Here is a 24352-nt window from a genome sequence, read left to right as displayed (position 1 = left end):
GGAAACAATTCAAATGCCCATAAACTGATAAATGGATAAAGATAATGTAGGATATCAATACAATGGAATATTATTCAAACATAAAAGTATGAAGTACAAACACATGCCACAACAAGACGAGCCTTGAAACCATGTTAAGTCAAAGAAGCCAATCGCAAAAGACCACACATTGTGTGATTCCATTTATATAAAATGTCCAGAATAGGCAAATCCATGAAGACAGAGTAGAACGGTGCTTGCCTGGAGCGTCAGGTTTGGATAGGGTAATGGGAACAAACTGTTAATGGATAGAAGGTTTCTTTGCCAGGTGAAGTGTTCTAAAATTAGACTTAGTGATGGTCTTTGGCTTTTACAGTTTATTTATTTATTTATTTATTCATTTATTTGTTTGTTTGTTTGTTTTTGAGACGGAGTCTCACTCTGCCACCCAGGATGGAGTGTAGTGGCACAGTCTCGGCTCACTGCAACCTCTGCTTCCCGGGTTCATGCGATTCTCCTGCCTCAGCCTCCTGAGTAGCCAGGATTACAGGTGCCTGCCACCACACCCCGCTAATTTTTTTGTATTTTTAGTGGAGATGGGGATTCACCATGTTGACTAGGCTGGTCTTGAACTCCTGACCTCAGGTGATCTGCCCGCCTCAGCCTCCCAAAGTGCTGTGGTTACAGGCTTGAGCCACCATGCCTGGCTGGCTTGTACAGTTTAAATAGGTCAGGTGTGGGGATATGAGTTATCTCTCAGCAATGCTATTATTTTTTAAAACATCAGCTTTGTAGGTCATAATTACTTGGGTATATTGGGTATAAGTTACAGGCAGAGAGAAAATACTTGGTCCTCAAAGCAGAAGTTTGGTGGTTAAGGAGGGAGCAGGAAGAGTTTACCCTTTTGAGTGCTCAGAGCTATTATTATTTTTGTGGATTTATTGACACGTAGGAATAGAGCTTTGAAAAATTTTAACCATTCTCTTCTGATGGTTAGGCAGTAATCGGTATCTGCACAAGCAAATAGAGATGATCAAGGATCAACCCATGTCAGTTCTTTTTTCACTTGATTCACTGAGGAAACAAATAATTGCTCCCAGAGCAACATGGAATGAACAACTGCTTCATTACTGGAAAAACTCTAAACCCCCTCAGAGTTTAAATAGGAATACATAGAAAGCATAGTTTCTTCTTCCAGTTTCTTATTTTATGGTAATGAAAACAGATAATTAATAACAATAATCTGACACTTTATAGGCTTTTACATATTCTTAATAACATATTCTTTTTTTAACTTTAGCAATGTCTGTGTGAGAAGAATAGCACAAGCAATGTTATTCACATTTATTTTTATTTATCATTTTTGAGATGGAGTTTTGCTCTTGTTGCCCAGGCTGGAGTGCAATGGCGCAATCTCGGCTCACTGCGACCTCCGCCTCCTGGGTTCAAGTGATTATCCTGCCTCAGCCTCCGAAGTAGCTGGGATTACAGGCATGTGCCACCGCACCCGGCTAATTTTGTATTTTTAGCAGAGATGGAGTTTCTCCATGTTGGTCAGGCTGGTCTCAAACTCCCGACCTCAGATGATTTGCCCGCCTTGGCCTCCCAAAATGCTGGGATTACAGGCATGAGACACCGCTTCCGGCCTATTCACATTTTATAGGTACTTAGTATCAAGGATTATTAGAGTGGTTAAGGATCTTGCGCTTAATCATACAATTCACTAAAATCCAAGTCTCAAGACACTTTCTCATACTGACTGCTCCATTTTAACCCAAAAAAAGTAACTTCCTTCCCCTACCCTCATGCCCAATAAGAGACATATACATACAGAGATTATTATAAAATTAAAATTCTTTCTCTAATTATAGTTTTCAACTTCTATATGCAGTCATGCCTCCAGAACGGAGTTTACAGGAAACGTAAACATTTCCTCCTGGATACAATTACTTCCAGTGGAACACCCTTGTCCTGCTCCAGTTAAGAACCTGGAGAAGAAAGAGGACTGGAAGCACATGTCACCTTTTTGAGGAGGCAAACCCTCTTTTTTTTTTTTCTGTCTTTCTTCCTTTTTTTTTTTTTTGAAACAGAGTCTCACTCTGTCACCAGGCTGGAATGCAGTGGCACGATCTTGGCTCACTACAACCTTCATCTCTCAGGTTCAAGTGATTCTCCTGCCTCAGCCTCCCTAGTAGCTGGGACTACAGGCACCCGCCACCATGCCCAGTTAATTTTTGTATTATTAGTAGATATAGGTTTTCACCATGTTGGCCAGGATGGTCTCGATCTCTTGACCTCATGATCCACCTGCCTCAGCCTCCCAAAGTGCTGGGATTACAGATGCGAGCCACCACGCCCGGGGCAAACCCGCTTGAAAGACTAAGGATGATGCTTTTTTTTTTTTGGAGGCCCATTTTGTGGCCTCTTTTATTTCATTTTCATTTTTCTTTTCTTTTTCTTTTCTTTTTTGAGACAGAATCTTGCTCTGTCACCCAGGCTGGAGTGCAGTGGAGCTATCGCGGCTTACTGCAACCTCTGCCTCCTGGGTTCATGCCATTCTCCTGCCTCAGCCTCCCAAGTAGCTGGGACTACAGCTGCCTGCCACCACGCCAGCATAATTTTTTTTGTATTTTTAGTAGTGATGGGATTTCACCATGTTAGCCAGGATGGTCTCGATCTCCCGACCTCGTGATCCACCTTCCTCGGCCTCCCAAAGTGCTGGGATTAGAGGCGTGAGCCACCACGCCCGGCCACCTCCTTTATTTCTTTACCTGGTGCTTTAACTGACTAAGTAGGGGGTTGGAGGGCTGGAAAAGGGAAAGAGCAAAGCCAGACCATTCGACCCATTACTTATTCAACTCTAGAGATGAGGCCACAAGAAGAGAAGAGAGGAGATGACAACCACATCCAGAGAGGGGTGCCACACGGAGAGATGGAGGCTAGGATTGGAGTCGATTCACAAGCCCTGCATTCGACCTTTAGCTCCATTATGACGTAGCAAAGTCATCTTGACTGAACGCTCTGAAGTTTTGATTATTTCATCTACAATACAAGAACTGGGTTGCCGAGAATTTTATGTGAAACATTATGCTTTTCACATAAAAGCATCCATGATGTTTGTTACCTCTAAAGTTGAGTATTTATGGCCATGCCTAAAGGACATTTAAGTGAATTGAGTCAGACTGGGTAGTTTCCTTGATTTTTTAATAAAGTGCACCAGCCTGTTGCTAATCAAGATGATGAAGTGTGCTCAAACAGAGACCGTAAGACTGACAGAACAGAGTGGCAATAAGACACCAAATTATAAACAAGACTAAAGGCCATGCACGGAGGAGTTAGGTTATACACCTGTGCACTTAAAGAGTCAGCTATGTTCTGCCACAAAGATTTTCTTTTTCTCCACACTGGCCTGGCGATGAGCAATATTGAAACAATTGCAGCTCACTGATGGACAGACACTGACTAACTGACCTCCTCACCTCACCCAATCCCACAAACCATACTACAGCTTTGATTGGAAAAGAGACTAATTTTAGTAACTTTCTCCTGATAAGAGACCCTCAGCCACAGACTGGTGGTCGGGCAGGTCCACAGAGGCTGCACACTGAGGACCTTCCCGTCCTCTGCTTCATCTTTTTATATATAGAGATTAACTTTAATGCATTTAAATGTTACGTCTCCACCCCAAAGTGAACATGGGATGCATATTACACGCAGGTTTACCATGCATGCACATACACCCCTCATAAATATTCACAGCCCCTCCTATAGCTTGTTAAATATATGTACTTAGCCAACCCATTCAGCATAAATTCCCGTCTCACCCATCCTCCTTCGAAGTAGCTGCTTTCAGTCTCTGCTGAAGGCTATGCTTCCTAGTCTTTCAGGGTGGCCAGAGGCTGCAACCCTTTATAAGAAATTAAGCTCTCTTCTCCAAGTGTATGGACCTTGGGATTCTTTTGTGGACAAGTGTGAGAAGTTTGTCTTTGATTTCCTCTCAATCCCTGAATCAATGTCCTCTCAGCATGCGGTGACTTTCCCAAACCTCACACATCCAACCTTCCTCCTTCTAGCTCTTGGAGGAAAGAAGGCAAGGAGCCAAGCATTTGCTGAGTCGATTGAGTTTCAGGCACTCTATCAGGAAGGATTATATGTGGTAACTCTGCTAAGGTGTTGATTACAGAGGCTACATCAGGTAGTCTGATAAGGGATTAAGAGGGAACCCTGCCCGGAAGTTGTTATGTTTTAATAGTGAGAAGTTAATAGTAATCACATCTTTTTGATTCACCCAAGCATTTCTTTATTTGCTCAACAATCATTTATTAAACATCTAACAAGTGGTCATCCTGCCAGCTCCTGTAGGGTATGAAGGTGGACTCACACTGCCAGCCTCACGAGGGGCTAATAACTTATCGTCAAGGCCCCCAGGGAGAGGGTGGGCAGCCGGAGCTGGCCTGGCAGCAGCATTATGGCTACACCAGTCACTAAACACGCAACTGTGGGCTAGTTTTGCAACTTTTCCAAGTTTTAGGTTCCTTGTTAGTAAAACAGAGAAAGTAATCCCCTCTGGCTCATAGGGTGTTGAATGAGGGAATGATTATAAAGAGCTCCACATGGGAGGAGCACGTAGTTCTCAGTAAAGACCTGATATTGAGTTCCATCCAAGCGTATGAGCCCTCAGCAGCCCTCCCGGAATGTGAGGTGGGTAAACAGCCTGCGGAGAATATTGCGGGAAACCAGAGAGAGGGTGCTAGACCATAGCCTGGGTTAGAGGAGGTGATATTTAAACTGGCTCCAGATGGGTGAAGGGTGGGCTCTCCCCTGGCAGAGGGAAAGGAGGGAATTTCTCGTGTGTTTTGGAGCTGTGGATATCTGGTTGTTCTGGGACTTAGGGTGATCATGCATTGGGTGGCGTCGGAGAAGAAGGTGAGTTTTCAGGCTGGGATGCGTTTTATTTCTTTTTTTAGAGATGGAGTCTCGCTCTATCACCCAGGCTAGAGTGCAGTGGTATGATCATGGTTCACTGCAGCCTCTCACTCTTGGGCTCAAGCAATCCTCCTGCCTTAGCCTCCTGAATAGCTGGGATTACAAGTTCATGCCACCACATGCTGCTAAGTTTTAAAAAATATTTCTTTGTAGAGATGGGGTCTCACTATATTGCCCAAGTGGGTCTTGAACTCCTGGGCTCAAGCAATCCTCGCACCTTGGCATTGCAAAGTGCTGGAATTACAGGTGCAAGCCACCGTACCAGGCCTGGGATGTGGCTTTGAAGTGCCATCTGTGGCATGGGATAGAGGTTGATGTTTATCAATGAGAACCCGGTTTAACGCAGAGTTCCCAAAATGTATTCCCATTCCCCTAATTCTATTACATTTTACCTTTAAAAGGCTCGGTATCAGATTTCTGAAAACAAATTGCCTTAGTAATATACAATTGTTGCAATGAGCTAAGTGATAAAATGTATAAAATGTTAACAGTCTCTCTCATCCCCAAGTGCCTTGCAGTCCCATCCCCTGAAGTAACCAAAGGTAATGCGTTGGTTGTGTCTTTCTCCACACACTTTGGGAAATCCTGGCTTAAAGGGAAAATATTATCGCAGTAAAGTGACTGGCAGCAGGGGTGATATTCTCAGTCAAAGGCTTTTTCTGAAGATCCCCCAGGTCACATCACCCCTTAACTGACTTCAAGTCAGGTTTTGTGTCTGCCACAAAGAGATAGGTTCTTGATAAATGAAATACTGTAAATGTTTTGTATGTTGGGTATTTTACTTGCTATAAAGAAAAAGCTTCTAAATACATCTCCAGCTATCATGCTAATGAAAAGATCTGATGTTATATGACCTGAAGGAAGGAAATAAATGTAGGCCACCTATGGTTAAAGTAGCCATGAAAAAATAGTGCAATGCATTTCTTTTCATTTTTTTTTTTTTTGAGACGGAGTCTCGCTCTGTCACCCAGGCAGGAGTGCAGTGGCGCATTGCCGCTCACTGCAAGTTCCGCCTCCCGGGTTCACGCCATTCTCCTGCCTCAGCCTCCCACGTAGCTGGGACTACAGGCGCCCGCCAGCATGCCTGGCTAATTTTTTGTACTTTTTTAGTAGAGATGGGGTTTCACCGTGTTTGCCAGGTTGGTCTTGATATCCTGACCTCCTGATCCGCCTGCCTTGGCCTCCATTTCTTAACCCACAAGAGACACACAAGATTTTATTTTATATAATTTTTTAAATCAGACATTCAGAGATCTGGGCACAATAAGCATAAATATCCCTTATCTGTGGACTTGCTAGTTCTGGATGAATTGTTTTGCATTCTGAGGAAAGGCGAACTCTATCAGTCTGGCTGTGCTAAGCATCGAAATTCCACTGGGTCAGGCTCAGCTGGGTCTGAAAACTGCTTCCCAGACAAAGGCGGATGAGACACAGGTGGAAGCACTAACGGGGCCTGGAAGCCAGGAATTCAGATTTCCACTTCAAAATGCATATCCAGTAAGCTTTAAATGTTGTTTGGATATCAAATTTGTATAACACAATTTACTTTTAAGATTGTTTTGATTCTTACTATTCTATTTGAGACATTATAAAATAGGCACACTGACCGTATTTATGGTAAGCTCATTTTTGTAGGATAAAAATTCAGCTTCTAAAGTTAAACTCTGTTGCTTGCAAGAGTATCTCTAGTGTCATAGAAAACTAGAAGCAAAAGGCCACCCAACAGAGCATCGTTATAACATGTCGTTTGGTGCAGACGTGGGTCTGCAAGGCCAAGGTAGGCAGAACATGACGTGATGAGTCTAAACAGTGGAACAAATTCTTCCCTTTGACCCTAGAGGGTTCCTGTTAGGTAAGGAACTGGTGTGCTTGCCCTGTCTCTACCAAGTTCCCAGCTGGAAACAGATGGCAGGAGCAGTGAGCAACTGTGAACTGAGGTGTGGGCACCAAGTACGAGAGGATGACATGACTCAGGAATGGCACCAGCACAAAGCTTCTCCACTCCTAAGAGTGAAAGGGCAATGGGAGCAAAGGGTGTTATAGGACCCTCATCATGGTCAGAAGAACTGTAAGAAGCAGGTCACAGACAGGGCTTGTGGGGCAAGCCTCTCTCTTTCTGCTCTCTGGGTTCCTGTCCAGATCTCTGTTGGCCAAACCCAATGGAATCAGTGTCTTAGTTCATTTAATCTGTGATAATAAAAGTACCATAGATTTGTGGCTTATACATAACAGAAATGTATTTCTCATAGTTCTGGAGGCTGGAGTTCAAGATCAGGGTGCCAGCATGTTCGGGTTCTGGTGAGGGCCCTCTTTCAGGGCAATCTGGTGAGGGCCGATTGCAGACTGCTGACTTCTCATTGCATCTTCACAAGGTGGAAAGAGGGTGAAATAATTCCTTGGAGTCTCTTGGACAAGGACAGTAATACCATTCATGAGGGTTCCACCCTCATGACCTAATTATCTTCCAAAGACCTCCTAATAGCATCACATCAGGAGCCAGCACAAAGCTTCTCCACTCCTAAGAGTGAAAGGGCAAGGGGAGCGAAGGATATTATAGGACCCTCATTATGGTCAGAAGAATTGTAGGAGGGGGTTGCAGACAGGGCTTGCGGTCATTAGGAATACAGCCTAATGAGAGGACACAAACATTTAAATGCTTGCGATGAGGGAGTCAAGGTGATGCAGTCCATAGAAGTTAGCTGCTTAGGGCACAGAGACGGCAGGGAAGGGTGGAGGGGCTATAGAGACCAGCCAGTACTCATAATATCTGGGATACAGTAGTCAAAACGACATCCTTATTATAGTGTTAATGTTATAAATAAAAATTAGTTGAATCTGCATTTTTATTATATTTCCATACCTATAACAAGTTCATGAGCTATTGCTGTGAAACAGGATCTCACATGAAGAATGGCATGGCTTCAAGGTGACAAAGACATGTGATTTAATAAACAGTCTCCATGATCACTCAGAAACTTTGGTAAATATAGTCTGTAACTTCCTGTCTCTTGTGCATGCATTTCTAAAACAGCTATATGGAGATGTATTTCATATACCATATAATTTACCCATTTAACGAGTACAATTCAATGGTTTTCAGTATATTTACAGAGTTATACAGCCATCATCAAATCTGACTGTAGAACCTTATTGTCATCACAAAATGGAACCTGATAGAGTTTGGTTATTTGTCCCGTCCAAATCTCATACTGAAATGTAATCCCCAGTGTTGGAAGTGGGGCCTGGAGGGGGAGATCTGATTGTCTGAAAGTGTGTGGCCCTCCCCCCTCATTCTCTTGCTCTGTCTCTTGTTCCTGCTCTAGCCATGTGACGTGCCAGCTCCCTCTTCACCTTCCACCACGGTTGTCAGCCCTGAGATTCTTGGCAGAAGATGAGCAGATGTGGGTACCCTGTTTGTATAGCCTGCAGAACTGTGAGCCAATTAAACTTCTTTTCTTTATAAATTGCCCAGTCTCCGGTATTTAGAGTAACAGAAGTATGGCCTAACACAGAGCTCTTTACCTACTCCAATTCTCCTTTTCCCATTCTCTGTTCTCTTTCTACTCCACCTGCCCTAGCCCTAGGCAACCAGTAATCTATTTTCTATTTCTACAAATTTGCCTAGTCTGGACATTTCATATAAATGGAATTATGCCACATGGGATCCTTTGTGACTGGCTTCTTTCACTTAGCTTAGTGCTTTTAAATTCATCCACACTGTTGTAATTACTTCATTCTTTTCTATTGCTTGATAATATTTCATTATATGTATATATCACATTTTATTTACCTATTCATCAGTTAATGGACATTTGAGTTGTTTCCATTCTTAGCTATTATTAATAATGCTGCTAAAATATTCATGTACAGGTATTTTGCGGATATATGTTCTCATTTCCCTTGGGTTGATACCTGGGAGTTGAATTGCTGGGTCACGTGGTATCTCTATGTTTAACTTTTTAAGGAACTGCCCAGTTGGTTTCCAAAGTGGCTGTGTCATATCTCATTTCCAGCAGCAATGAGTGAGGGTTTCCATTTCTTCACAACCTTGCAAAGATTTGTTATCATCTCTCCTTTTGATCCTTAGTGAAGTGGTACCTCATTGTGGTTTTCATTCGTATTTCCTTGATAACTAATGATATTGAGAGTCTTTCCATGTGTTGTGGTCATTTGCACATGTTCCTTGGGGGAAAAAAGCCTCATCACATCCTTTGCCCATTTTTAATTAGCTTATTTATTTTTAATCACTGAGTTGTAAGAGTTATTTTTATAGTTTGAATACAAATCCCTTATCAGATTCATGACTTGGAAATATTTTCTTCAGTTTGGTGGGTTGTGTTTCCATTTTCTTGATGTTATCATTTGTAGCACAAAAGCTTTTAATTTTGATAATTTTGCTGAAGTCTGAGGTATGCTTTTTTTATCACTTGTGCTTTTGGTGGTCTACTGGAGAAGACTTTGCATAATACAAGGCCACAAGGACTCACTTCTATGTTTTCTTCTAAGAGTTTTATAGCTTCAGCTCTTACATTTACATCTATGATCTATTTTGAGTTACTTTTTGTGTATGGTGTGAGGAAGTGGTTCAGTTTTATTCATTTGCATGTGGATATCTAGTTGTCTCAACGTCAAAAAGTTTAGTCTTTCCCCCTTGAATTATCCCAGCACCCTTGTTGAACATCAACTGACCATAAAGTTAAAAGTTCATTTCTGGATTCTCAATTCTTATTCTGTTCCATTAATTTATATGTCTGTCCTGATGCCAATATTACACTGTGTTGACTACTGTAGCTTTGTTGTAAGTTTTGGAATTGAGAATTATGAGTCCTCCAACTTTGATTTTCCTTTTCAAGTTTGTTTTGACTATTTCAGTCAATTGCATTGCCACATGAATTTTAGGATGTACTTGTCAATTTGTGTAAAAAAGCCATCGAATATTTTAATAGGAATTGCAGTGACTCTCTAAATCAATTTGGGGAGTATTGACATTGTAATAATATTGTCTTCTGATCTATGTTAATGAGGTGTTTCATTTAGGTCTTTTTTACTTTTCCCAGTGATGTGTTATAGTTTTCTGAATACATGTTTTATGTTTCTGTCATTAAACATATTTCTAAACATTCTATTTTTTTAATGCTATTGTAAATGGAATTGATTTCTAGATTTGATTTTTAGGTTGTTAATTGAAACTGTATAGAAATACAGCTGAAATTTGTAAATTGATCTTGTATCCTGCAATCTTGCTCAAATTGTTAGTTTTAATAGTTTTTAGTGGATTCCTCAGTGTTTTCTATATACAAGATCATTTCATTTGCCAATAAATAGTTTTACTTCTTCCTTTTCAATCTGAATGTCTTTTATTTCTTTTCTTGCCCAATTACCTGGATAATTTTTTTTTCTTTTTTACAATTTTGACTAGAAGCGGTAAGAGCAGACATCCTTACTGTGTTCTTGATCTTGAGGGGAAAATATTCAGTCTTTCACTATTAAATATTATGTTAGCTGTGGGGTTTTGTAGATTTCCTTTATCAGATTGAGAAAGTTCCTTTCTATTCCTCACTTGCTGAGTAGTCTAATCATAAAAGGGCATTGGCTTTTGTCAAATGTTTTGTCCGCATCTATTGAAATGATCTCGAAAATCGTATTCTTTATTGTATTAATACGTGTTCTAAGCATTGATTTTTCAGATGCTAAACAACCTTGCATTCCTAGGATAAGTGCTATTTGGTGATGATGTACAATTCTTTTGTGTATTGCTGAATTGGGTTTCTAGTATTTTAAATCTACTTTTATAAGGCATATTATGAAATTCATCAACCTCAGATTCTGTCTGTAATTTTCTTGTGATATCTTTGTCTAGTTTTGGTATTGGGTTAATATTGGCCTGTGGAATGAGTTGGGAAACAATCCCTCCTTTTCTAAGTTTTGGAAGGGTTTATGAAGAATTGGCCTTATTGGTTTTTCAACTGTTTGGTAGAATTAACCAATAAGGCCATCAGTATCAGTGCCTGGGCAATTTTTGAGGGTAGTTTCTTTTTTGTTTTTTCTGCCTGGAAAATTCTAATTAGTGTGATTACTATGGAACTGGAAGTAATTATTTTTTATATATTTTATTTTTTATTTTACTTTAAGTTCTGGGATACATGCGCTGAAGGTGCAGGTTTGTTACATAGATATACATGTGCCATGGTGGTTTGCTGCACCTATCAACCTGTCATTTATGTTTTAAGCTCCACATGCATTAGGTATTTGTCCTAATGCTCTCCCTTCCCTTTCCCCTTTTGCCTTTCCCCCACCCCCCGACAGTGCCCAGTGTGTGATGTTCCCCTCCTGTGTCCATGTGTTCTCAATGTTCAGCTCCCACTTATGAGTGAGAACATGCAGTGTTTGGTTTTCTGTTCCTGTGTTAGTTTGCTGAGAATGATGGTTTCCAGCTTCATCCATGTCCCTGCAAAGGACATGAACTCATTCTTTTTTATGGCTGCACAGTATTCCATGGTATATATGTGCCACATTTTCTTTATCTAGTCTATCATTGATGGGCATTTGGGCCCATACGTGTGCACATTTCTTTATAGTAGAATGATTTATAATCCTTTGGGTATATACCCACTAATGGGATTGCTGGGTCAAATGGTATTTCTAGTTTTAGATCCTTGAGGAATCACCACACTGTATGTGGGGAGTTTCTTGGTAACTAATCCAATCTTCTTACTTACTATTTGTCTAGTCAGATTTTCTACTTCTTTTTTACTTGGTTCCAGAAATTTGTTCTTTTCTAGCAATTTGTCCATTTCATCTAAATTATATAATTTATTTCCATATAATTTCTCATAGTACTTCCTTATAATCTATTTTAGTAGACTAACAATATTTCCTGATTCTTTCCTAACTTCAGTAATTTGAATCCTTCTTTTTCTTAGTCAAGCTAAATAAAGGTTTCTCAATTTTGTTAATCTTTTCAAAGAAACAACTTTTCCTTTTATTGACTTTCCATTGTTTTTCTATCCTTAATTTCATCTCTAATATTTATGATTTTATTTCGTCTACTTGCTTTAGGTTTAATTTGCTTTTTGTTTTTCTTCCCTAGTGTCTTCACACGGTAGGTTAAGTTACTGATTTTAGATCTTTCTTATTTTTTAATAAAGGCAATTGCAGTTTAAAAATTCCATCTGTCACTGCTTAATCTGCATCACATACATTTTGGTGTTATGTCTTCATTTACATTCATCTCAAAATATTTTCTGATATTCCTTTGGTTTCTTCTTTGACATATTAGTTATTTAGGAGCATGTTGTTTAATTTCCAAATTTTACGACTTTCACAAATTTTATATTGTTATTGATTTCTAATTTATTTCACTATGGTCAGTGAAAACAGTTAGTATGAGTTCAATTCTTTTAAATTTCTTTGGGCTTTTTTTGTGGTTCAATATATGGTCTATGTGGAGAATGTTCCATGTGTGCTTGAGAAGAATGTGCATTTTGCTCTTATTGGTTGAAGTGCTCTATAGATCAGAGGTCCCAAACCGTGGGCCATGGATTGGTACCAGTCCATGGCCTATTAGGAACAAGGCCACACAACAGGAGGTTAGCAGCAGGCAAGCTAGCGAACTTCACCTGTATTTACAGCCAATCCCCATCACTCACATTACTGCCTGAGCTCCGTTTCCTGTCAGATCAGCAGCAGCATTATATTCTCACAGGAGCACAAACCCTATGGTGAACTATGCATGTGAGGGATCTAGGTTGTGTGCTCCTTATGAGAATCTAATGCCTGATGTTCTGTCACTGTCTCCAATCACCCTCAAATGGGACCATCTAGTTGCAGGAAAACAAGCTCAGGGCTCCCACTGATTCTACATTATGATGAGTTGTATAATTATCTTATTATATAGTACAATGTAATAATAATAGAAATAAAGTGTACAATAAATGTAATGCACATGAATCATCCTGAAACCAGCCCCTGCCCACCCTCCACCCCCGATTGTGGAAAAATTGTCTTCCATTAGACTGGTCCCTGGTGCCAGAAAGGTTGAAGATTGCTGCTATAGATGTCTGTTAGGTCTGGTTGTTTATGGCATTATTCAAGTCCTCTATATCTTTGTTGACTCTTTGCCTAGTTTTTGTATTTATTATTGAAAGTGAGATATGAAACTATTATTTTTGCATTGTCAGGTGTGCTTTACCTATTTTGGGGACTCTGTTGTTTGGTGTATATATGTTTATAATTGCTATGTATTCTTGACAAATTTGTTTTTGTCATTATAAAATTTCCTTCTTTATCTCTATAATTATGTTTGTTTTAAAGTTTATGTCATCTGATATTTATATAGCTACTCCAAGTCTTTTATTGCTATATACAATTTTTTATCCTCTTACTTTAAACCTATGTATATCTTTGAATTTAAAGGGTGTCTTTCGTAGATATAATATAGTTGGATCTTGTTTTTATTTTGTCCAGTCTGACAATCGTTGCCTTTGGTCAGGTAGCTTAATTCATCCACATTTAATGTTATTATTGATATGTTTGGATTTGTCTATTATTTTACTTTTTTTAAAAAAATATGTCACATGTATTTTCTGTTTCTCTGTTTCTCATTTACTACTTTATTTTGCATTAAGTGAATATTTTCTAATGCAGCATTTTGATTTCTTTACTGAGTTTTTTACTATATATTTTCCAGTTTTCTTTTTTACTGGTTTCTCTGGGATTTACAATATACATATTAACTTATCAGATTCTACTTTAGATTTATGCTAACTTAATTCAAGTGAAATATAGAAACATTATTCTTACATAACTCCATTCCTTCATTCTCTTTTTAATATATTTATAATGTTTGTTACATGTTATAATAATAGATGTTTGTTTCTTAGTTTACATTTCTGTTTCTCTTTATTTCTTCCTGTGGATTTTAGTTACCAACTTGTGTTATTTTCTTTCTCTGATATAATTTTGCTTCTACCTGCCTCCTTTGTGCTATTATTGTCAAATATATTACAATTTTGTAAGTTATGGGCCCAATAATATAATTCCATATATATTATGTTATGCACTTGTCTTTTAAATCAATTGGGAGAAGAAAGGAGAAGAAATATGCAATTATACTATCTTTTACAATTAACTCAATTAACTATATAATTACCTTTATTGGCATATATTACCAATAACTATATGTTACCTTTTTGGTCTCATAAATTTGAATTACTCTGCTGTCACTTGCATTCAGTTTGAAGATATTTCTTTGGTATTGCTAATAAGGCAGGTCTGCGTGCTATAAATTCTCTGCCTTTTTTGCTTTCACATTAGAAAGATTGTCTTGCTGAATATAAAATTATTGGTTCTCTCTTTCTCTTTTAGCATTTTTAATGTCATCCACTGCTTTAGCCTCCATTAATTCTGATGAAAAGTCAGCTGTTGAAATTATTGCAGTTTTCTTGTATGTGTCAAGTTGTTTTAGTCTTGCTGCTTTTAAGATTTTTCTTTGTCTTTGGCACTCAACATTTTGTCTATAATGTATCTGGGTTTGGATCTCTTACATTTATCTGACTTAGAATTTATTGAGATATTTGGATTTGTAGATAAAGATTTTTATTATATTTGGTCTGTTTTTAGCCATTATTTCTTTAAGTTTTTTTTGTACTCTTTTCTGTCTCTGCTTGTTTGATATGCTCATTGCACTTCACTGCTTGAAGTGTTTGATGGTTCCCCACATTTGCTAAGACTGTGAATTTTTCTTTATTCTTTTTTTCTGTTCTTCCAATTGCATCATCTCTATCCACCTATCTTCAAGTTTGCTGATTCTTTCTTCTACTAGCTCATATTGACTTTTGAGCCCCTCTAGTAAATTTTTCATTTTGGTTAGTGTCATTTTCAACTCTAGAAATTTCATTTGGTTTGTTTCAGTAATTTATATCTCTGTCGATATTCTCTATGTGATGAGACATTGTAAACATATAGACCTTTACTGTTTTAAAGCATGGCTTCTTTAGCTCTTTGGAAATATTTATAAGAGAATCTTTGATGTTTTCATCTAAGTCCAAAATTTGAGTCTCTTAAAGGTACTTTCTGTTGCCTGGTTTGTATTTTTTATTTTCTGTGTATGTGTCATTCTTTCCTATTTTTGTTTTTGAATGATCTTTCTTTCTTTCTCTCTCTCTCTTTCTCTCCATCTCTCTCTCTCTCTCTCCCTCTCTCACGAAAACATGGACATCTTAGATAATATATTGTAGCAGCTTTCGATACCAACCTCCCTCCCCTGAGGCTTGCTGGTGTTATTTGTTTTTTTTATCTGTTTAGTGACTAGTGACTTGGCTGGACCAGTTTAGTGAAGTCTGTTTCCTCTGCAGTGTGTCACCTTTGATATTGCTCCTCACAGGGTACTGACTTGGACATGCATGACAACAGTTTTAGCCAGGCTTTCTGTGACCAATCTCTTCGTGTGATCTCCCCATTAAGCTTTGGGCTGTTTTCACGGTGTTGAGATCACACTCAACTATTACCCTCCACTTATTGCTAGCTGATTGCACTATTGTTTTTTGCACTGCCCTGGGGCATACATTGCCCCACCTTCTAATCCAGTTAAAATCAGGCCCTTTTGCAGAGGTAGTTTTTGAGGCTTTCTCTGACTCCAGATGACTCTTCTTAACTGATTCTCCCCATGGTTCTTTCTGATAAACTTCTAGCTTCTCTCCTATTTCACATATTGATATCATGAAGCTATAAGCCTTCTGTTAATTGTTTACCGCCACAATCTCCATTGTTTTTTCACAATGTCCTTTGGCTTGGACTTTCCTATGCTCTGTTCCAAATAAAGACAGTCCTGTTAGGGACAGCTACAGAGTTCTCTGTTTTTATAGCCTGTCTCTCTCGGGAAGAGATTTTATATATATTTCAACTTCTCTTTTAGATACAGGGGGTACACGTGCAGGTTTGTTACATGGGTACATTGTCCGTAGATAGTGAACATAGCATCTAACAGGAAGTTTTTCAACCCATGTGCACTCCCTCCCTCCCCCTTCAAGTAGCCTGCAGTGGCTATTGTTCCTATGTTAATGTCCATGTGTGCTCAATGTTTAGCTCCCACATATAAGTGAGAACATGTGGTATTTGGTTTCTGTTTCTGTGTTATTTCACTTAGGATTATGTCCTTCATCTCCATCCATGCTGCTCCAAAGGACATGATTTCATTCTTTTTTATGGCTGCATAGTATTCATGGTATATATGTACCACATTTTCTTTATCCAATTCACCATTGATGGGCACCTAGGTTAATTCCATGTGTTTGTTATCGTGAATAGGGTGGTGATAAACATATGAATGCACGTGTCTTTTTGTTATAATTATCTGTTTCCCTTTGGGTATATACCCAGTAATGGGATTGCTGGGCTGAATGGTAGCTCTGTTTTAAGTTCTTTGAGAAATCTCCAGACTGCTTTCCACAGTGGCTGAACTAATTTACATTCCCACAAACACTAAATAAGCATTCTCTTTTCTCTGCATCTTTGTCAGCATCTGTTGCTTTTTTATGTTTTGACAATAGCCATTCTGACTGGTGTGAGATGGTATCTCATTGTGCTTTTGATTTGCATTTCTCTGACGATTAGTGATGATGTGCATTTTTTCACAGGTTTGATGGCCACTTGTATGTCTTCTTTTGAGAAGTGTCTCCTCATGTCTTTTGCCCACTTTTTAATGGGGTTGTTTTTTTCTTGTCAATTTGTTTAAGTTCCTTATAGATGCTAGATATTAGTCATCTGTCAGATGCATAGTTTGCAAAAATTTTCTCCCATTCTATAGGTTGTCTATTTACTCTGATGATAGTTTCTTTTGCCGTGCAGAAGTTTGTTAATTTAATTAGGTCCCACCTGTTAAATTTTTTTTTTGTAATTGCTTTTGAAGACTTAGCCAAAAATTATTTGCTAAGGCCAATGTTAAGAAGGGTATTTCCTAGGTTTTCTTCTAAGATTTTTGTAATTTGAGGTCATACATGTAAATCTTTAATCTGTCTTGAGTTAATTTTTGTATATGGTGAAAGGCAAGGGTCTAATTTCATTCTTTTGCTTGTGGCTAGCCAGTTATCCCAGCACCATTTATTGAACAAGGAGTTCTTTCCCTATTGCTTGTTTTAGTCAGCCTTGTCAAAGATCAGATAGTTGTAGGTGTGTAGCTTTCAAAATAATAAGAGCCGTCTATGACAAACCCACTGCCAACCTCATATTGAATGAGCACAAGCTGGAATCATCCCCCTTGAGGACCAGAACAAGACAAGGATGCCCTCTCTCACCACTCCTAATCAACATAGCAGTGGAAGTCTTAACCAGAGCTATCAGGCAAGAGACAAAAATAAAAGGCATCCAAATAGGAAAGGAAGAACTCAAACTATCTCTCTTCACTAACAACACGATCCCATACCTAGAAAACCCTAAAGACTCCACCAAAAGGCAATGAGAACTGATAAAAAATTTTAGCAAGGTTTCAGGATACAAAATCAATGTGCAAATCAGTAGCATTTCTATACACCAATGATACCTAGGGTGAGAGTCATATAAAGAACACAGTCCCATTTACCATAGCCACAAAGAAAACAAAATACCTAGGAATACAGCAAATCAAGGAGGTAAAAAATCTCTACAAAGAGAACTATAAAACCCCAGTGAAATAAATCATAAACAAAACAAATAAATATAAAAATATTTCATGCTTATAGATTGGAAGAATCAATACCATTAAAATGGCCATACTGCCCAAAGCAATTTACAGATTCAACACTATTCTTATCAAACTACCAACAGTATTCCTCACAGAATTAGGAAAAATTATTCTAAAATTCAAAAAAGAGCTCGAATAGCCAAAGCAATCCTAAGCAAAAAGAACAAAGCCAGAGGGGCATCACACTGCCCAACTTCAAACTATACTATAAAGCTACAGTAGGCCAGGTGTGGTGGCTCACGCCTGTAACCTCAGCACTTTGGGAGGCCAAGGTAGGCAGATCACTTGAGTTCAGGAGTTGGAGACTAACCTGGCCAACATGGTGAAACCTAGCCTCTACCAAAAATCACAAAAATTAGCTGGACATGGTGGCAGGCACCTGTAGTCTCAGCTACTTGGAAGGCTGAGGTGGGAAAATTGCTTGAGCCTGAGAGGCAGAGGTTGCAGTGAGCTGAGATCACAGCACCACACTTCAGCCTGGGTGACAGAGCAAGACTCTGTCTCAAACAAACAAACAAACAAACAAAAAAGCTACCGTAACCAAAACAGCATGGTACTGGTACAAAGACAGACACATAGACCAATGGAGCAGAATAGAAAACTCAGAAATATAATCTGTTCTTAAGTTGAAAGTAGGAATAGAGGCCTATTTCTATACCCCTGATCTATGCATGGAGCATTAAATGGGGTGATAGCCTCTGGTATTCTTAGCTTGCTTCACCTGGCATAGAATCTCCACCCTACAAGTGGGCTGGGATAAAGATAATTGGGGCCCAATATTCTTGGCTTGCCAAGCAAGGGGTAGAACTTCCATCCTATGAGAGGGGGCTGGATGGAGGAGGGGAACCCCAGACATCTTGGCCAGGCTTACTTGGAGTAGAACTTCTGTAGCACAGAGCCAGAGGAAGGGTGGATGAGAAATGCTGGTGGCTTCACCACCCTGGGGAGAAACTGTAGCTATTGTACCACTAAGGGAAACGATAGCCTTATGTTCTTGGCTGTAAGTTCCTGGAGTATAGCTTTGATTATACTAAGATGGGAGTGGGGTGGGGAGAGAAAATGTCATGGCTCAGATGCCTCAGATTCTTGTTGTTCTTACAGAGACTTAGTTGATTTTCTTGAAATAATGTTTCTACATTTGTGGTATGCCTCTCAGGATGATTTCCAGGGAGATATATATTTTTTTTAATATATACTTATATATATTTATATATATTTATAAATATATTTTATATTGCTTGCTTCACCTGGCATAGAATCTCTCTCTCTCTCTCTCTCTCTCTATATATATATATATATATATATATTTTAAACATTTTCCACCAGGTATGATTGTTTCACTAAAGAGAGGGTTTATGTAGCTCCTTATACCACCATTCCAGAAGTGTCCTTCTATAGGATTTTATGTGTTTCTTTTTGTTTATATTTTTAGATAGTTATTCATTTTTCAGTTTTCTGACTTATCTGTGTACTTGAGTTGAAGAATTACATAGTTTACAAGGTTTGCTACAAAATAACATCCTCATCTCCTCTCTCTATTTTCCCTAAAAAAATCACTTTTAATTCTTTTTAATTGATATTAAAAACTTATCTCCTTGTTTAGAAGTAATATATTTATAGAACAAAATCTTTTGTAAAATAATTTCAGTTTTATTGCCAGGTGTGGTGGCTCATGCCTGTAATCTCAGCACTTTGGGAGGCCAAGGTGGGTGATCACCTGAGGTCAGAAGTTTGAGACCAGCCTGGCCAACATGGTGAAACCCCATCTCTACTAAAAATACAAAAAAAAATTAGCTGGGCATGGTGGTGGGCACCTGTAATCCCAGCTACTTGGGAGGCTGAGGCAGAACAATCACTTGAACCCAAGAATTGGAGGTTGCAGTGAGCCAAGATTGAGCCACTGTACTCCGGCCTGGGTGACAGAGCGAGACTCCGTCTCAAAATAATAATAATAATAATTTCAGTGTTATTAACTTCCCATGATAGCAGATGAATACCGAGTTCTATTTCACTCTGCCATATCTCTGACATATGCTTCCGTCATGCCTCTCTCAAGGTAGTTGTCATATTCATTAGATCAATACTACATGTTCATATCAGTGTTTCTGAGTAGTCCCAATATTAATAGCTGCGCTATACAGAGTAGTGCTTTCTTTCCCTTCTCATTTTTAAAAATTTATTTTTTCCTAAAGTTAATATTTGTTGGGCTCTCTTATTTGCTTGGTTTCCCATGTCATTATTATTAATTCCAAACTCTCTCTGATTTATGTAATTTTCCTCTTACTGTATTCAAGCACCCAGACATTTAAAGACATCTCCGGAGAGCTTCTGACCAGATTCTGCCTGAACTTGTTGCTCTCTGGGCTTAGGATGCAGCTGCATCTTAGGATCCTCACCATCCTTTTGGACAGTCCCTTCATCCCTGTCTTGTTTTAGACCTTCTGTTTTCTGTACCTCAGGTCTTCTTTTTTGGTTTCTACTTTTGTTTTAGTGGAGCTCATCCTTCAGTAACTCCCTGATAAAGCAATAGGGGAGGTAAAGTTTTTCAGACCTTGTTTTATGAAAGTATATTTATTCTACTTACTAAAAGTTTGCCTGGGCATGAAATTCTAGGTTGGAAATAATTTTACCTATGGTTTTAAATGACTTGGTCATCTGTTTTCTAACTTCTAGTACCATTTTTAAGAAATCCAATGCCATACTGATTCTCAATCCTTTGTATTAAATGTAACTTTTTTTTCACGAAGAGTTTACAGGATGGGTTGCTGCTGTATCCTAAAGTGTCACATAAGTGTGATGAGGTGTAGGTCTATATTCTTCTGTTGTGCTAGATATTTGATGGGCCCCTTCAGTTTGGAAAATCATGTCCTTTGAATCTGAGAAAGCTTCTTGGATTCTTTGAGGATGCTCTTCCCTCCATGTGATCTCACCTCCATCTGGATATCCTTTAAGCCAGATGTTAGACTCCATGGGCTAGTCCTCTAATTTAAAAAATGTCTTATATCTCTAATTTTCTTTCTTTAATTATTTTCTATTTACAAATATGTTTAATAGTAGCATTTCTTTATGTTAAAGAAAAACAAAGTTCAAATGCCCAACCATAATTATGTTAAACACTTGGTATGCTTATGAATAAAGACAAAGGGCTGCTGAGCAAATCTGAATTTAAATAGAGGTGTTGTAGGTATAATTAACCATAACTTATTTTTTGAATAAATAAGAATAAAGTCACTGGCTTCAAAGGATTATTGGAGATGTATTTTCCAAAATTCATTTATCTGGACTCCCTCTCCCCACCTCTACCCCCTGCCAACTGGGCAGACTTCCCACTATTAAACCAAAATGACTACTCACCCTCACCCCCCAGCAGTTATAATACACAACATCACTGCCCCACCAGATCAGGGGAATAGGGCATTTCGCTTGTGGCTCTGCAATCTTTATCCTAATCTTGTTCCAGCTTCAAGAGCCTAACAGACGCCTGTGATCATCTGAGACTTCTTAAACAGCACCGATACTTCTATCTGGTTGGAACCTTAAATGCCACCACTCATCAGAGACAAGATTCTCACTAGATTCTAAATCTGTTATTTAAATTACTTTTCAATTTAGAAAAGGAGAGAGAGAAGAAACTTATTAGAATAAGGCCACCTAGGAATGTTCTTAACCTCTCCATTCAGCTTTTGGCTGATACACGAAACTACACATAATAAACACAACTTTTCTTCCAGGTGTACAGCTAAACAACAGCTTCTGGCACTTGATCTCCAGTGTTCAGAAAGACGTACTGCCCAGAGTCAAGCTAGCGTGTAGATCCAGTGGCCTCTGCCAATGAGGGCTTGCCAGTCATCAGAGGACAGACAAATAGGATCCAGCACCAGTAATTGGGCCTTCCCGCCTGTTGAGTTTCACAGGCAGGACGTGTGTGAGGGGAGTAGCCCATACTTCTATTGAAAGATGGCTGTAGTACTCTTTAGGGCACAGCCTGGACAGATGATGACAAACTTTCCAGGAACAGATAAGTCAACTGCAGTGGAGCCCAGGCAACATTCAGGGCTCTGGCCAACCCTGATGTGTCCCGCATCAATGAACAAGGACAATCAAAGCCAGAGGTCTTGAGACTCCTTAACATTCAGAGAATTGGCCTGGGAGCTGAGTCTGGCACTGGTGAGAACAACAGGTTCCCCAAACACTTAGGCTAAGTCTTGCGTAAAGGCATGATTAGGAATCCAAATGCCTGCAAGAGGAGTGAAGGGGTTCTTCACTCCTTCAGGAGTTCAGGTACTTGTCCTGCTCTTCTAAGCATTCCATCACCAGGTCACTGGTCCTGGCAACAGGTCTTTCAAGAGCTCCTTGAGTACTCTCCCATGGCAGGACCTTGTGCATTCCTGCATCCTGGCATGGAGTCCGGAGCCCGGCATATGTTAAGTGTTCAGTACACATTTCCCATTCCAGACTCCTTGGGGAGCCTGGACAAGCCCTTCCTGCTCTTTCTTTAAATTTTTGCTTTAATTTCTAGATGACGGTTTCCAGTCTTTCTATTGAATTTTTCAATTCTGCTATCATGTTTTTAATTTCTAAGAGCTTTACTTTTGATCTTTGAATGTTCCTTTTAGAAAAATAACATGTATTCTATTATTACAGATGTAATATTTTTTATCTTCTCTCTCTGAGGGTAATGGTTGATTTAATGACATTGTCTTCTTGCCAAAGAGTCTTTTTCCTCCATGTCACTATTTTTTCCTTTTTGTTTGTCTTGCTCACTGTCTTTTAGAATAGATTTTTTTTTTAATGGCTTGGCTCTTTTGAATATTTAATCTCTGCTTGCACTTAAGAATTGTAAAATGCTGGTTGGCAGCTCATTGACACCCATGGACTCATTGACTGTCTAGAGCAGTGGTTCTCAAAGTGTGGTCCATGGAGCAGCAGTGTCAGCATTCCCGAGGTGCTTGTTAGACATGCATGTTCTTGAGCCCCTCTCAGACCTTCTGAATCAGAATCTAGAGTGAGACCCAGCAATCTGCATTTTAATGCCTCCCTCCCACCATAATTGTTATTCATGCTACAGTTGGAGAAGTACTGAAAATTAAGGGTGGTCTGCCTCGGTGGCTTCAATGGGGGGATCTGCATGGCAGTATCTTTGTGTCTCTTTTGGACTGACCAGGTATCACAGTGTCATCTCTGGCTGCCAGACTCCTAAGAGCCTACTAGAGAAAGAAGGTGGGGAATCTCAACCTTCAGTATATGAACATTTCTTTAACATCCTGTTTTCAATTTGAATTCCATTTTCAACTGTGTCTGGTGTCATTCAATCCAGAGACTGTTTATCCCTCTCTAGAATTAGACTCTGGGTCTTCAGTCAGATGACAGAGGGGCAGTTCCCTTTTGTCCCTCTTGCTGGTTCTGCTACATCTTGCCTTCAGTTGTCTTGGTTTCATAATCTCCCATGTTGGCTCCCACATTCCACACAGAGCCCCCAGAGCTCTGCAGGATCAGCTGCTGCCTGTGCCTCCTGACCCTCCTCTTGCTTCCCACACTCCAGCAGACCAGGCTCCCAGCCATTCCTGGTCACTGCAGCAGCCCTCCTTGCTGAGGGCCTTGGCATGTGCTTTCTTCTCTAGCAATGCTTTCTTCTTCCATCCTCCTTCACCCAGTCTAATTCTTTGCTACCTGTTAATGGCTGAAATGTGTTTCTCTAAAAGATGTTGAAGTTCTAACCCCCAGTACCTGTGAATATGACCTTATTAGAGATGATCAAGTTAAGATGCACTCATTATAGTGGTTTCTAATCCAATATGCCTGACGTCCTTATAAAAAGGAGAAGCTTGGACATGGACAGGTGCACTGGGAGAATGCCGTGTGAACCCCAAGGCAGAGAACACCATGAGAACATGCAGCAGAAGCCGAGGAACACCCAAGACTGCTAGCAAATCACTAGACGCTGAGGGTAGGCCAGGAAACGATCCCTTTCTCAGAACCTCAGAAGGAACCAACAGTGCTGACACTTGATCTTGAACTTCTGACCTCCAGAATCATGAGAAAACGCATTTCTGTTTTGAAGTTACCCTAGCATGTGGCGCTTTGTTACAGCAGTCCCAGGAAAGTAAGACGCCACCCGCTGGTCCTCCTCATGATGCTGTCTGATCACTCATCCTTGGTTAGGACCTCTTTGCCATATCTCCCCACACCTTACACTTTTTCACCCAAGTACTTTCCATACTACCATTATTTAATTGCAATTTCTTTAATTCTTCAAATGTTTAACTACTTGTGCAATTCTTGGTCTTATTTGCCCCCATTAGTCTTCTTGTCAGTCCTCTGTGCATGCAGGGGTTGGGGTCATGTCTGTCTTATTTACCAATATACCCCAACCACTTAGCACAAGATTTGGCACAGAGCGACCTTGCTTAGCACTGGTCGAAGGATTTAATTTTCTTTGATTTCTTCCCTCTCCCTCTCCTTGAGGGTCGCATTAGTTTTAGACGTATAAAGTAGTCTGTGACCTTGGCCCTCCTACTGGAAAGGAAGCTCCAGGTCTGCCCCCAGCTGTACTTACTGCGGCTGGCCACTTACTGCCCTTCCTGGGCTGCTGTCAGGGAATGAGGGAACTGGTCTTCACTTACAGCCGTGGCCTCCACCAGGACATTGGACTCACCCGGGGCTTATAAA

The 24352-nt window shown here is 39.6% G+C and overlaps 1 protein-coding gene across 1 annotated transcript in view; it reads left to right on the top strand.

The window, feature by feature from the left end:
• DSCAM (DS cell adhesion molecule) overlaps positions 1 to 24352 on the top strand; it is a 939729-nt gene that overhangs the window by 69656 nt on the left and 845721 nt on the right. Inside the window, exon 2 of the mRNA XM_054675091.2 lies at positions 8289 to 8398. Within this exon, the coding sequence (XP_054531066.1) occupies positions 8365 to 8398 (34 nt within the window). The 5' untranslated portion in view covers positions 8289 to 8364. The remainder of the gene's footprint in view (positions 1 to 8288; positions 8399 to 24352) is intronic.

This window comes from Pan troglodytes, chromosome 22 (genome assembly GCF_028858775.2).
Source record: "Pan troglodytes isolate AG18354 chromosome 22, NHGRI_mPanTro3-v2.0_pri, whole genome shotgun sequence".
Classification (NCBI taxonomy): domain Eukaryota; kingdom Metazoa; phylum Chordata; class Mammalia; order Primates; family Hominidae; genus Pan; species Pan troglodytes.
The sequence above is the reverse complement of the archived record's forward strand: the minus strand, read 5'-3'. Positions and strand labels throughout refer to the sequence as shown.